Source organism: Carica papaya, chromosome 4 (assembly GCF_054855325.1).
Source record: "Carica papaya isolate Zhongbai chromosome 4, ASM5485532v1, whole genome shotgun sequence".
NCBI classification, from domain to species: Eukaryota; Viridiplantae; Streptophyta; class Magnoliopsida; order Brassicales; family Caricaceae; genus Carica; species Carica papaya.
In genome coordinates, this window is record NC_142312.1 from 27,293,879 (window position 1) to 27,309,092 (window position 15,214).

The following is a 15,214-nucleotide window of genomic DNA, read 5'->3' on the forward strand; positions in this document are numbered from 1 at the left end:
TGTCTTTTTTAATTTGCAACTAAGATTCCACACCATACACATACATATTTCAAATGTCAATAAGCATTTTGCGTGCATATATACATGTGGGTTACTATGTAGTAGTTTAGATCAGTTAAAAATTTATTTTATTTTATTTATTTATAACGTTCATATATTTTTTTAAGTAAAATATTTTTTAAAAAAAATAAAATATCTTATGTAGAATTAGCGAAATTCGAAGGAGAACGATAAAAAATTTATTTTGTACTATATAAAATAAAAATTTATTATTTAAATGTGCATAATTTAGTAGGTAATAGTTTTTTTAAAAAATATATATATATTTATTTTAAAAAGAAAAAAACCAAAATTCAACCATCTGGGTCATGTTCTGTTCACGTGCATCATGTGTAGAAAGCTTCCGATATGAGTTGGGAATTTGGTGCAATTATTTATAATAATAATAATAATAACAACAGTAAGTTTGAATTGGGACAAAATTTGAAAATCCTAACAGGAAGGCAACGTGTAATTGATTTAACTAACACCAGTGTACGTACTACTCCTCGTAGACAAGATTCTCTGCAGTTCAAAAATGTCAGCACCAAGGAAACTTTATGCTTTTACCTATCTACCTACCTTACCTTCTTTTTAGGCCATGTGATTATATACACACATTTTTTCTACTATTAGTCAAATTCAATTTTGTGGTAACAAATATAGGTATTAAAATTTTTATTTTTTATTTAATTATTATGAATTTAAATTTTATTAAAAATATAAAATTTATTATTATTTTTAAATATATTATAAATCATTTATTATTAATTTATAATATTTAATTTAATAAATTTATTAATATATTATTGAGTATGTAATAATTAAGTTGTGTAAGTATCAATCAAATTTATTATGTACCAAATATTATGTGATAATTAAATTATTTTAATTATAAAAATTATGATGGATTAAAAATTTATTTTTTTAATTTTTTAAAAATTGAAAATTTTCTATAAAAGCTAATAAAATTAGTATTTCATAATATATTTACATGTATGTTTATAGGACTACTTTAAACACTGCATAATTAATTAATTAGGAAAAGTCGCATTAATTCAAAAATGATTGTTTGTTTGTTTGTCTGTTTCTATATGGGAGTTTTAGCCGTATATTCAAGAGCTACAATGCATACGTAAGTTTCTTATTTTAATAAATTAAAATATTTTTTATTTTTTATTTTCTCTTCGTAGTTAAGTTATATTTTTTAATATTATGTGTGGTCAAAATTTTAAATTCAAATTCAAAAATTATTTAGCTCGTATAACATGAGATTTCTCTATTATTTTTTTCTAATTTTATAAAAAATATGTAAAGATTCAAAATGTAGGTAATAACTTTTACCATTTTTACTTACTTATTGATGCCGCTGGGGGTCATAGGAGTTCTCACTACACGTGAACTAAATATTTATTCAATAAGTCAACTGGTCGTCCTCATATCCCGTCCGATAATAGGTGTCAAATACACTACCACCTCAATACCTGATCCGGTAATGAGCATAATTAAAACAATTCTCAACCCTTTTCAGTTTGAGATTTCTCAACCCCATTTGGTTGAGGGTAACGTTCATGACAGAGTTTACTCTATGTATCAGGTCTGTACACCCCTTTTCATGACACCAGGTAAGTCCCTTTAATTTTAACAACGTTGCTTACACATACAAGCTCCCATTATTATCTAGCCACCGAATACATGCAAAACTCACATTTCACAATTACAGAAAAATAGAACGATAATTTAATAAATGATATAAATTAAGACTCAATTATTCAAGAAAACGTAATTAAAACATCCATTGCAAACTGAATAAACGGAATAAAGGTGAAAACGGTTTGAGTAAACTAAATATACAAGAAGAACAATTAAAATCAATAAATTAAAGTACATAAAGTAATTGTAGGCAATTAAGGTAATATAATAATAAATAGGCAACATAGAAAAACTAGGTCCAATTATACACTGATTGGTTATTGGCTCCATCAATGACATGTATTTAATTAATCAACAGGTCGGCCAAACATTTATAATCTTTTGTTTATTCTTAATTTAATTTTAATTTAACTGTAACGGGAGAAAGGATGAGGGATTATTACCCTGAGTCGGTGTTCGAAATACCACCTTTTCCATTACGCTTCCTGGCGGTTCCTAGTTCTTGAATTTCTTAGATTTTTTAGCTAACACCAAAATGTACATCAAATAACGTGGAGATATGCAAAAAAAGGGCAAAAAAGGGCCAAAAGTCTCACCAAGGGTCGATTTAGGATTCCTGCGCGACGAAGCTGCCATGCTCTGCCATTGGTTTTGCCTTCTACGATGGCTCCTCCTCTCCATCAGGCCAGTTTCGGCCAGTTTTGAGTGAAAACCTGTTCACTTTGGGGTTAGACGGTGTCTGTTGGTGGAAAAATAAAGAAAATCAAAACTTACTAGCGGTTCTGGCTTTTTGGTGTGGTGTCTCCGCCGCTTCTCCCTTGCGGTCACAACTTTCCTTCGGTTACCCTACACCGAAAACATGTTAGATGGCCTAGGGTCGAGAAACTGAAGAAAATGAAAAAAGGATTGGGGCTCATTGAAGTGGTTATCCAGTTTTAGGTACGGCAGGTCAGCCGAGCTTTGCCCTCTGTTTATGGCTTTTCCTAAGGTTTTTCGGTGTTGATAAGGGTTTTAGGTAGTTTATAATCGAAAAACATAACGAATAGAAGAAAAATTCACTTACCGACATCGATTTAGGTCTCCGGTACGGTGGCGACGATGGTCGGCTTCTTCTCTAGCAACTGGTTCGCTTTTTAGCCACCCTTCTTCTTCTTCTCTGGTGGTCTCGATGGCTAGGTTTTGGGGAGCCCAAGTAGCGAGGTTTAAATACATCCTCGACTTTGATCTGGGCCATTCGTGCAAGGACACATAGAGCAGCAAAAGCCGTCCGATTGCACCTAACGGGGGAATTGATCTGGATTGTTCAATTGGAGGCACTCAGACCGTTTGATCAAGCCTATTTAGGGAATTGATCTCGACCGTTTATGTGCGTGGGAGAGGTCTTGACCTGTTCAATTGGTCTGGCATGCAGATCGCCCGCGTGGCTTCCCGTATGGAACCGTGCTGGCGTATCCGTCACGTGGCACACAATGATTCCTCATGCTGCTAATGTGGCCGTCCCACGTGGCTACTTTTTTTTTATGATTTGGCCCCTATTTTTCAATTTTTCTTTCAAATATTCTCTCCCCTTATTTAAAGTTTGGCCCTAACTTTTGAAAATTATTTCAAACGCGTCCAAAATGCATATAACTCGAAAATTCTATAAAAAATTAAAATTAAAAATTTTTAAAATCATTATTAAAATAAATTTTGTCATCCCGAGCCTAAATTCCAAGCTCGGGGTGATACAACTCTCTCTCCTTTAAGAAAATTTAGTCTCTTAAATTATTATTCTCCTGCTAATAGAATAATTGAGGATATCGGGTTCTGAAGTCTGATTTCAACTCCCAAGTGGCCTCATCTTGCGAGTTATTTTGCCATAGAACCTTGATAAAGAGAATTTTTTTGTTGCGAAATACTCTGCTCTTCTGGTCCAAAATACTAATCGGTACCTCCTTGTAAGATAAATCACCCTAAAGTGGAAGTGGCTTGTAAGACAAGACATGTTAGAGGTCAGGGTTAAACTTACGTAGCATTGACATATGAAAGACATTATGGATTATGGACAGTTCTGGAGATAATACTAGTCTATATGCAGATACCTCAATCCTGTCCAAAATCTCAAATGGTCTGATGAACCGGGGAGTTCAACTTTCCCCTCTTCTCAAACCTAGTGATACCCTTAAAGGAGTAACCTTAAGGAACACTCGATCGCCTTTCTCAGATTCTAAATCTCTCTTTTCGGTGTCCGCATAACTTTTCTGTCTACTCTGAGCTGTCTGAATATTTTTTCTGATTTAACAATTTTCACTGTGGTCTCATTTATAAGATCTGGGCCAATCAATTTTCTGTCGTCCGCCTCTTCCCAACATATCGGTGACCAACAAGGTCGGTTATATAATACCTCAGACAAAGTCATACCAATACTTGTCTGATAACTGTTATTATAGATGAACTTTATCAGGGGTAGATTGTCATCCTAGTGCCTTCCAAAATCTAGAACATAAACCCTGAGCATATCATCTAGTGTGCGAATGATTTGCTCTAATTGTTCATCTGTTTGTGGGTGGAATATTGTGATAAGAGACAATTTTGTCCCTATTGCTTGTTGAAGACTTGTCTAAAATCGGGAGATGAACCTGAAGTCCCTGTTCGATATGACTATCATCGAAAGTCCATATAATCTAACTATCTCCTGAATATAAATTCTAATTAGCTTATCCAAAGAATCAGTTATTCTGATGACTAGAAAATGAGATAACTTAGTGAGTCAATCGACAATCATCTAGATCGCATCGTGTCCCAAACGTGTTTTAGACAATCCTGTTATAAAGTTCATGGTGATATATTTTCATATTCACTCCGAGATTAATAACAGCTGAAGTAGCCCGCCTGGATATTGATATCCTGCTTTGACCTGTTGGCATACAAGGCACCTAGAGACAAAATCGATAATTATGTTTTTTACTTCGCTCCACCAGAATTGGGGCAACATGCTTTGGTATATCTTAGTACTTCCCGGATATATGGTGAATTTCGAATTGTGAGTCTCTGTCATGATATCCTTTTTCAACTCGCTATCACTGGAAATATATAACCTACCCTAGAACCTGAGCAACTCATCGACAGAGACTCAGAATTCTGAGTTCAAACCCTGTTTTGTGTCCTTTATGAGAGCTATTAAAGTGAGATCGGTCAGTTGAGCCTCTCTTATTCTTTGGATTAATTCGGGTTGAACTGCTAAATAAGCTAAACAATGACCCCTTTTTAAGTCTTTGAGATGTTTCTACTGTGTAGCCTTTATCATCTTGCACTCAGAAACCATTATGTGAGCGAGCATACTTGCGTTCTTCCTGCTTAGGGCATCAGCTACCACATTACCCTTTCTACGGTGGTATAAGATCTTTCAATCATAATCCTTGAAGAGTTCTATTCAATGCCTCTAATGCATGTTGAGATCCTTCTGGGTGAATACGTACTTTAAGCTCTTATGATCTGTATAGATTTCAAATATTTTCTCATATAATGGAACCAGATCTTCACGGCGTGGATAATGATAGCAAGTTCCAAGTCGTGGGTGGGGTATTCTTTTCATGAGTTTTCAACTGCCTAGACCCATAAACTGTGACCGTCTCGTGCTGCATCAGAGCAGAACCCAGTCCTTAATATGACACATCATTTTATACTATATATTCACCCTTTCTATTCAGCAGAGCCAAGACTGGTGGGGTAGTCAGTCATTTTTTAAGTTCTGTAAATCTCTTTTCACATTCTTTATTCAACTCAAACTTGATATTTTTCTTCGTAAGTCATGTCAAGGAGGCAGCTATACTTAAAAATCTTCTACAAACTTACGGTAATAACCTGCCATACCCAAGAAGCTTCGAACTTCCTTAACTGAAGTCAACTAATTCCAACCCATCACTGCATCAATCTTATTGGGATTCACTGACACTCCATCTTTTGGTATTATGTGCCTAGGAAGGAACTACTCAATTTTTCATATAGTTTCTTTTCCCTACGAACTTGTAAGACCTGAGTTAGATGTTGAGCGTATTCTTCTCTACTCTTATAATAGACTAGGATATCATCAATGAATACTATGATGAATTGATCCAAGAATGACCTGAAGACCCTGTTCATCAAGTGCATAAAGATCGCAGGTGCATTAGTTAATTTGAATGGCATGATCAGAAACTCATAGTGCCCATACCGGATTTTGAAGTTCGTTTTAGGGATTTTTTCTACCTCGATCTTCACTTGATGAGATCTCGAACGCAGGTCAATCTTAGAAAAAATTTGAGCACCCTGTAATTAGTCAAAAAGATCATCAATCCTAGGGATGAGATACTTGTTCTTCACTGTGACCATGTTCAGTTCTCTGTAGTCAATACACAACCTCAAGGACCTATTATTTTTTCTTCCGAATGTGACTCTAGCACTCCAAGAGGATATGTTATGTCGGATGAACCTATTATTCTACAATTTCTTGATCTGTTTTTCTAGTTCTTCCATCTCGACACAACTCAGATGGGTTGGGTGTCAGGCTGAAGATCTATGGTAAATTTGACTTCTTGATCTACTAGCAGTCTGGATAGTTCATCAGGGAATACATTCGAAAAATCTTGGACAACAAGAATATCTTAAATACAAATCTCTTTTTTAGGTTTACCTAGCGTGGAAAAGAATAGCTGAGTTAAAGGCATTTGATAAACAAGGTAGTTACCACATTTAAATAACATATAAAATTTTTATTAATTTGTGAAAGACTTTTCGTTAGGAATGTTGAATACAAACTTCTTATGGAGACAGTCTACAGTAGCACGGTACGCCGTTAACCAGTTTATTCCAAGAATTACATCAAAATTCCCCGTGTCAAGTACTATCAGATCTACGTTTAATTTTCTACTTATTATTTCTATGATATAAGCTTTGTATATAACATTCTTCAGTAATGTCCCACACCCAAGTGTTGACACAAATAATACAGAATTAAGGCTTTTAGATAACACCTTTAAATTTTGAGTAAAAACATGTGAAACAAAAGAATGTGAAGCATCAATATCAATTAAAACATGTGCAAGGTAGTTACAGATAGTGTACATACCATGTATTACGTCTAGGTTGGCTTCAGCATCCTGCTGAGTGAGTGTATAGACTTTGCCCTAAACTGCAGGTCTGGCATGATTCTGATTTTGCGGATAATCTCACACGTAGTGCTAGACATTGCCACATATGTGGCAGGTGTTGTTGAGGCGATAGCAAGGTCGGTCTCCATGATTTTTGTCACATTGCTGGCAAACCTTGTTACATCCTGTTACCGAGGCCTGAAAAAGGAGCTTGAGTTTGGGGCTTTGGTCTCTTGTTCTACTGGTTCAATACAATAAGTGCTGGCCTGCAATGTGGAACCGGAGGTTTGGGATTATCCACTGCTGGAGAAAAAATAAAGAAGTTCCTTTCTATCAATTGTGCTTTAGCCAAAACTGTTGAGTAAGTACTGAGCTCAAACACATATAACTGTTGTCTGATTTTAAGGCGGAGACCCCACTTAAACCTTTTTGTCTTCCTACCTTCGTCTGTCATGCTCTCAGGAGAGTATCAGCCTAACTCTAGGAATTTCTGAGCATATTCTGATACTGACAAATCTCCCTAGATCAGGTGTGCAAACTCTATCTCATTCAGATGTCGGAGGTGTTCTGAAAGGTACTCAGCATTGAAGACTGTTAAAAACTGTTCCCAAATGACTGGGGTGGGTAGAGTAGCCTGTTTCAGTTGCCACTAATGTCCTGCCTCACCTACGAGCATGTAAGTGGCAAAAACATCCTTCCATTTAGGAACTACTTCAAAAGTCACAAAGGCATTCTCTATCTATGCTGGCCAGTATTCAGTTTCTTCAAAAGTAGATGCCCCTGCAAAAGTAGATGGATTAAGTCTCTTATACCTCTTGATGTAGTATGGGTCCATCACGGGTGGAGTTGGATCTTGCTGAAGAGAAATTGGATTATGCTGGGGAGGGACCTGGTGGCCTTGTGGCAACATCTAGTTATATGGTTGGGGCATCCAGATTGTACTGTAGTTGTGCCGAATGATACAGTAGAGGAGCAGAGTTGTATCGTGGTGGCATTAGATCCTCTCGGTGTGGAGGTGGCTCAAACTGTAGTAGTGGTGGAGGGAGATCATGCAACTCCCTTTTCTCCTCCCTGGCCTGTTGGGGAGAGATGAGTCTTTCAAGCATCTCGAAGAGCCGATCGACATCTTCCCAAAGCGATTCCTCCTGGGCTGCTCTATTTAATGGGGGTCTTCTTCTCCTCATGTTCTTATACCTATATTTCACAACAAAGATTTGAGATTCGGGTTGCATTGAATCACTCTAACCTTATGTGCAAGGAATGATTATGAGGAACGCGGCTCTAATATCAACTAAAAAGGCCCAAAATGCATGCTATTTATGAAGAAAAGAATCAGAATAGTAATTCATATTATGCATCCTAAAAGACCAATAGTAATTAACTTTTACCATTTTTACTTATTTACCGTTGCCGTTGGAGGTCCATAGGAGTTCTCACTACACATAGACCAAATATCTATTCAATGAATCAACCAACTATCCCCATACCCGGTTCGGTAATAGGCGCCAAACACACCACTGCCTCAATACCCCGTCTGATAATTAGCGTAATCAAAATAATTCCCAACCCCTTCTGGTATGAGATTTCTCAGCTCCTTCGGCTAAGGGTAACGTCCACGATAGGGTTTACTCTATGTACCAAGTTTATACACTCTTTTCCATGACACCCAATAAGCCCCTTTAATTTTAATAATGTTGTTTACACATACAAGCTTCCATTACTATCTAGCCACTAAATACATGCAAAACTCACATTTGACAATTATAGGAAAATGGAACGATCATTTAATAAGATATATAAATTAAGACCCGATGATTCAAGAAAATATAATTAAGACATTCGTTGCAAATTGAATAAACGGAATAAAGACGAAAATGGTTGAGTGAACTAAATAGATAAGAAGAGCAATTAAAATCAATAAATTAAAGTACACGAAGTAACGGTAGGCAATTAAGGCAATATAACAATAAATAGGCAACACAAATAAATTAGGAACAATTATACACTGACTGGTTACTTGCTCCATCGGTGACCTGTATTTAATTAATCAAGGGGTCGGCAAACATTTGTAATTTCTCGTTTATTCTTAATTTAACTTTAATTTAACTATAATGGGAGAAAATGTGAGGGATTCTTACTCCAAGTCGATGTCTGAAATACTGTCTTTTTTACTACGCTTCCCAGCAGTTCCTGATTCTTGAATTTCTTGGATTTTTTCTGTTAAAACTAAAATATATGTCAAATAACGTGGAGATATGCGAAAAAAGGGCCAAAAATCTCACTGGGGGCCGGTTTAGAGTTCCTGCACTGTGGCACTGCCGTGCTCCGCCGCCAATTCTGCCTTCTATGACGGCTCCTCCTCTCGGTCAGGCTGATTTCGATCAGTTCTAGGTAAAAACATGTTCACTTTGGGGTTAGGCAGTGTCTGTTGGTAGAAAAATGAAGAAAATCGAAACTTACTGACGATTCTGACTTTCCAGTGCGGTGGCTCTATCGCTTCTCCCTCGCGGTCGCGACTTTCCTTCTATTACCCTGTACTGAAAACATGTTAGATGGCCTAGGATCGAGAAACGGAAGGAAACAAAAAAAGGGTCTGGGCTCACTAGAGTGGTTTTTCAGTTTCGGGTGCGGCGGCTCAACCGAGCTCTGCCCTCCGTTTCTAACTTTCCCTTGGGTTTTTCGGCGTCGATAAGGATTTTAGGTAGTTTAAAATGAAAAAACATAATGAACGGGAGAAAAATTCACTTATCAGCATCGATTTGGGTCTCTAATGTGGTGGCGATGGTGGCCGGCTTCTTTTTCTCTGATAATTGGTTCGCTTTCCGGCTGCCCTTCTTTTTCTTCTCCAGTGGTCTTGACAGCTAGGGTTTTGGGGAGCCCCAGTAGTGAGGTTTAAATACCTCCTCCGCTTTAATCTGGGCCATCCGTGCAAGGAGACATGGAGCATCAAAGGTCATCCGATCGTGCTTAATGGGGGAATTGATCTGAACTATTTGATTGGAGGCACGCAGGTCGTTTGATCAAGCCTATTTTGAGACTCGATATCTATTGTTCACGCGCGGGGAGAGGCCCTGAGCCATTCAATCGGCCTGACACGCGGATCGCCCACGTGGCTTCCCGCGTGGAACTGTGCTAGCATGTCCATCACGTGGCACACGACAAATTGTCGTGTTGCTGACGTGGCTGTCCCACGTGGCTGCATTTTTCTTTTTTATGATTTGTCCTCTGTTTTTCAATTTTCTTTTCAAATATATCATCATTTTATTTACAGTTTGACCTTAACTTTTAAAAATTGTTTTAAACACATTCAAAATGTATGTAACTCAAAAATTTTATTAAAAAAATTAAAATTAATAATTTTTAAAATTATTTTTAAAATAAATTTTGTCACGCCGAACCTAAATTCTGGGTTGGGTGTTACAATATGTTTTAACACAATATAAAGAATCTGATGTAGGCCAATAAAAATTTGAATTAAAATATTTTTTATCAAATTTTTGTTTATTCCAACTACTAAATCTATATTTATATAGATAATCATATGTTTACCTACTATTTTAACAAACAGAATTGGTTTCTGATTGTGGGAAGATCAGAAAGGTGGTTAGTCTGTCGGTGCATGTGGAAATAAAAGGACAAAAACCAAGAAGCAAACAAATTTCACTCTTCCGTAACTTCCTAAAATCCACTCGCCTACATATTTCAACTTCTGGGTTCGTCTTCTGCTTTCATTTCCAATCAATAAACCATGCCAGGATGGAGGAAAGCAGATAACTTCCTGCTTTTTGCTTGAGTTTATGGCTGAATCTTGGGGTTTATTGAAAAAGGCTTGGTTCTTTGGATCTAAGTTTGGGTCTTTTGACTCAGTTGACTCGAGATTTGAGATGGGTATTGATCGAATATAATTGGGTCAATACTGGTTTTGCGAGTTGAATAGAGCAAAATGAGTTGGAAGAGTCGAGGATCGGACTCAGGTTCGAAGACTGCGGTGTCCAAGAAATGGACTTTTCTTCTTTGTATTGGCTGCTTTTGTGCTGGGATCCTTTTCTCCGATAGGTAATTTTTCTCATTCTCTGAGTTTTTCTTTTGTTTGTTTAGCATTGGGTTTAGCTTATCCGTTAAGCTGCAGCTTTTTCAATTTATGGGTTTTGAAAGGCTTATGATTTAGAGAAAAGGTTCTGATTGTTCTGGGTTTCTGGATGTGGGTTCTGATTTTTCTGGGTTTTTGCATGTGGGTTTCTGGTTTTTTTCTTGTATAAAGTAGATTTGTGGTATTAACAACGGAAAATTTTGGTTGAAATTACCCAAGATAGATCTCTAAAGTTCATGCGGCGGATTCAAATCAGTAGAAGTTTAAAGTAATCCCTTTTTACCCCTCTGTTATTTTACCCATTAAAAGGTAAGGTAAAATGTTTTATCCCAGAATCGGCAAATATACCAGAAAGAATCCTTTTTATTTGAAAGGAAAGATAAAATGTTGCTTGTAAAAAAAAAGTCAAAAAAGCCAAAGTTTACGACTTGAAAGCAATGTTTGTAAATGGTCTTAATGAGCACATAATTTTGGCTCTTGATGGTGATGATATAATCATAAAATGCTGCTATGGATGAACACTTTTTAGCTTAGGTTTGCATAGACCTTACCATTTTCGAGAGCTCATTTAGCCGAAGAAATAGCTACTTCTAGTTATTGCAATGATTCAGTACTAAGAAATGTGCATTTTGTTCTGGAATTTTTCATGTAATCTTTTGAAATCTCAGGCTCTGGTTTAAGTGTTCAATACTAATTTGATATGTTGATACTAGAATGTGGCCGGTTCCCGAAGTCAAGAGTATATCCCGGAGAGCAGGGGTTGAAGATGAAAAGCTGATGTTGGTATCGGAAGGATGTGAGCCAGTAAGTGCAAGTATTCTATATGCATTCAAAGTGCTTAGCCTTTGTAGAAAATCAGTTAAAATCTATTGTTTTTTATGGTATTAGAGTTAGAGAAGTGTACTCTCGAATGATTGGATGTATTAATGTATAAATAATATATTGTTTATTTCCTATCAGTCTAAACTTTCAGAAAAAGATGATTCAACTCTATTATTTATCATTTTTTAGGTTGTTAACAATTTGGTCATGCTTTCTCTTTTTGTTAATCAGGATGTCAAGCATGAATCGAAGGACATTCTAGGGGAGGTTTCGAAGACCCATCTTGCTATACAGTAAGTTAATCTCTGTGCTTTCATTATGTGCATTTTGCTGCAAGTAATCGGAGCATTAATATTTTGACTGCATAAAAATATGCAGCACGCTGGATAAAACAATTTCAAATTTGGAAATGGAATTGGCTGCTGCAAGGGCTGCTCAGGAATCGATAATGAACGGTTCTCCTGTGTCCGATGAATTAAAAATCAGCGAATCGGGCACCAAAAGGAAATATTTGATGGTCATAGGCGTCAATACTGCTTTTAGCAGTCGTAAGCGAAGAGATTCAGTTCGTTCTACTTGGATGCCTCAAGGTTTGTGTATTTAGTTACGGGCTTTTCATGTGGTAGTGTTTCATATTTTTGAATTTTACTGGTTGTTTGCATACATATATATATATATATATATATATTTCAGTTTACATATTTTCAGTACTATATCCTAATTTCTTTATGTATAAAAATAGGTGAAAAGAGAAAGAAGCTTGAGGAAGAGAAGGGCATTGTGATTCGCTTTGTAATAGGTCACAGGTTTGAACTTAACTTCGAGTTTGATGCTATTATTTGCTTTGTTGTCTTTCTCGAATTAGTCTTGAACAAAGAGCACGTAGCTCAGATGGCTTCTGTTGCTGAGCTGACGACTTGAGTTTGAGTCTTACCTCTACCATTTCTTTAAAAAAAAGGTACTTTCCTCTAATTGACTTTTTCCATAAACTAGTGCTACGTCAGGGGGTATCCTTGATAGAGCAATTGATGCAGAAGACAAAAGGCATGGTGACTTTTTGAGGCTGGTAATGCTTTTTAATCATTTGTTTTTAGCAAAATGTTCTATTTATCTTTCATTGGAGCCCAAAACAGATATTCTTATATTGTAGAAATAGTAAAATCTGGTTATTTACCATGATAAATTTCATGCGAGCAGGAGCATGTTGAGGGTTACCTTGAATTGTCAGCAAAGACAAAGGTTTACTTTGCCACTGCTGTTGCTCTGTGGGATGCTGATTTTTACGTTAAAGTTGATGATGATGTACACGTAAATATAGGTAAAAAGATGCATAAACAAGCCCTTTCTTTTGTTCTCGCATTACTGAACCTTCAAGTTCGAAGAATCAGTTCAAAATTTTACAAACACAAAAGAAATGACCATCTTTAGAAACTGTCCCCAAGTTGTTGACTTCATCCATCTGTTTCTGCAGGAACACTTGGTGCAACTTTGGTTAGGCATCGCTCAAAGCCTAGGGTTTATATTGGTTGCATGAAATCTGGTCCGGTCCTAGCTCAGAAGTAAGTTCATTTGTCTAAACATATACGAAAAATAACACATATAGTCTTGTATCTCACGGAGTCTTCTTTTTGTTTTTCTTCCAAATTCATGGACAGAGGAGTGAGATACCATGAACCCGAGTATTGGAAATTCGGTGAGGAAGGAAACAAATACTTCCGACATGCTACAGGGCAGCTATATGCTATTTCTAAGGACCTAGCTTCGTATATATCATTTAACCAGTAAGTCTTCATGCCCTGCTGAAGGACAATTTATTGAGTTTCCCAGTCTATTTCATTTGCCTGATTTGTTTTGTCATGAAATAAAAATTTGTCCAGGCATGTGCTACACAAGTATGCGAACGAGGATGTTTCATTAGGATCGTGGTTTATTGGATTGGATGTAGAGCATATAGATGATCGGAGACTGTGTTGTGGTACAACAGGTAATTTTTTCCCGTTTCTGATCTTCGCGATTTGTGGAAAATCACATCGATTTTTCATTGACTTTGGTGCAAACAGGCTTTGTTTGTGGAATTTACTTGGAAAGTACCACTTATTTTAGCAATAAAATGATGAAAAATGTTTAGAAAATTATAAAAACTGGTATCTAGACAATTATTAGTGGAGTTGGGATGATAAATTTATGGAGGCAGGGTGTGAAACTTGAAGTTGGTTGATGACATTGTTTATGGCAGATTGTGAATGGAAGGCTCAGGCAGGCAACATCTGTGTTGCCTCATTTGATTGGAGCTGCAGTGGAATCTGCAAATCTTCCGAGAGAATCAACGAAGTTCACCGAAGATGTGGGGAAGGTGAGAATGCTTTGTGGAGTGCAACTTTTTGACTAATTAAATTACCTTTTCTTCCAAACTCTGGAGGAAGCAAGTATGCTGGTGTTGGATACACGAAGGCTCTTGGCGCTCAGTTTCTACTTTGTTTTACGCAAGGCGGGAGAGAGAGAGAGAGAGACGCAAGACGGGCAACAGTAGTTCCGGAGGTCGGAAGATTTTGTAATTAATCATTCATATTCTTTTTCATGGCTCCAAGTGGCTGTTTTGTAGTTGTGCCATGGCTAATAAGTATGAATATAATGGACAGGCACCAGCTGCCTTCTGGTTCATATATATATATATATATATATTAGTGGCTTGTATTGTGAACCTTTTACAGGGTTTGTTCCTTCTCATGATTGTAAGTAATATATAGCTATAGAACTTTTCTTTTCTTTTCCTTCTATATAATGATCCACTTTGAGCCTCTTCACATTCAAGACTGTATTTTTGATCCTCTGGCTCATCTTTGATCAAGGTAGTTACAGTTACTTCACAATTTTCATGGATCTTGAAACAATTAGGTGTCATCTTGCTATTGTTATTATTATTATTATTATTATTTTTCTGGGAAGATCTTGCTGGATTTATTTGTAAGTGAACAATAGTTTGCTTTTGACAAATTGGGTAAAAGATACACTTTTTAACTTTTTTGTAATTTGACTTTGTTGCACTTCAAATAACATAGTTTCTTCCTTAATAAGTTTATACTGTTGGAACTTAAGGAGACAGTAAAAATTAAGAATAAGGATTGGAAAAGAAAAATAGATATGATCTAAATTTTTAATTAAAAGGTCACTATTTAAATAGATAAATTACAACAAAAAATATTCTTAAACTATTATATTTTGATTTTTGAACTTTTTTTAATTTTGATTACGTTAGGTATTATTTGCTTTTTAAAAAAAAGAAAAAAGAAACTATAACTTTTGATTAAAAGAAAAAAGAATAAAATTAAAGGATAGTAAATTATTACACAATGATTTACAGAATTGAACCGCAGTAAAATCAAACTGGAGATAAAGTTCTACCCCTTCACCAACAACTACTCTTGTCATCATGATGTAAGAAGCATATATCATATATATGTGTATATAGATATATACACAGGGATATTGCTTGCTTGACAGT

General features: G+C 36.1%; 1 protein-coding gene across 1 annotated transcript; it reads left to right on the forward strand.

The window, feature by feature from the left end:
* Positions 1-10,378: 10,378 nt before the first annotated feature.
* On the forward strand, positions 10,379-14,478 carry LOC110820868 (Galactosyltransferase family protein). The gene is made up of 11 exons (XM_088218601.1): positions 10,379-10,856; positions 11,604-11,694; positions 11,944-12,005; positions 12,091-12,302; positions 12,455-12,518; positions 12,706-12,778; positions 12,910-13,030; positions 13,184-13,271; positions 13,368-13,493; positions 13,590-13,696; positions 13,949-14,478. The coding sequence occupies exons 1-11, from the start codon at positions 10,744-10,746 to the stop codon at positions 14,095-14,097; spliced, it is 1,206 nt and encodes a 401-aa protein (XP_088074727.1). The 5' UTR covers positions 10,379-10,743; the 3' UTR covers positions 14,098-14,478.
* Positions 14,479-15,214: the final 736 nt, after the last annotated feature.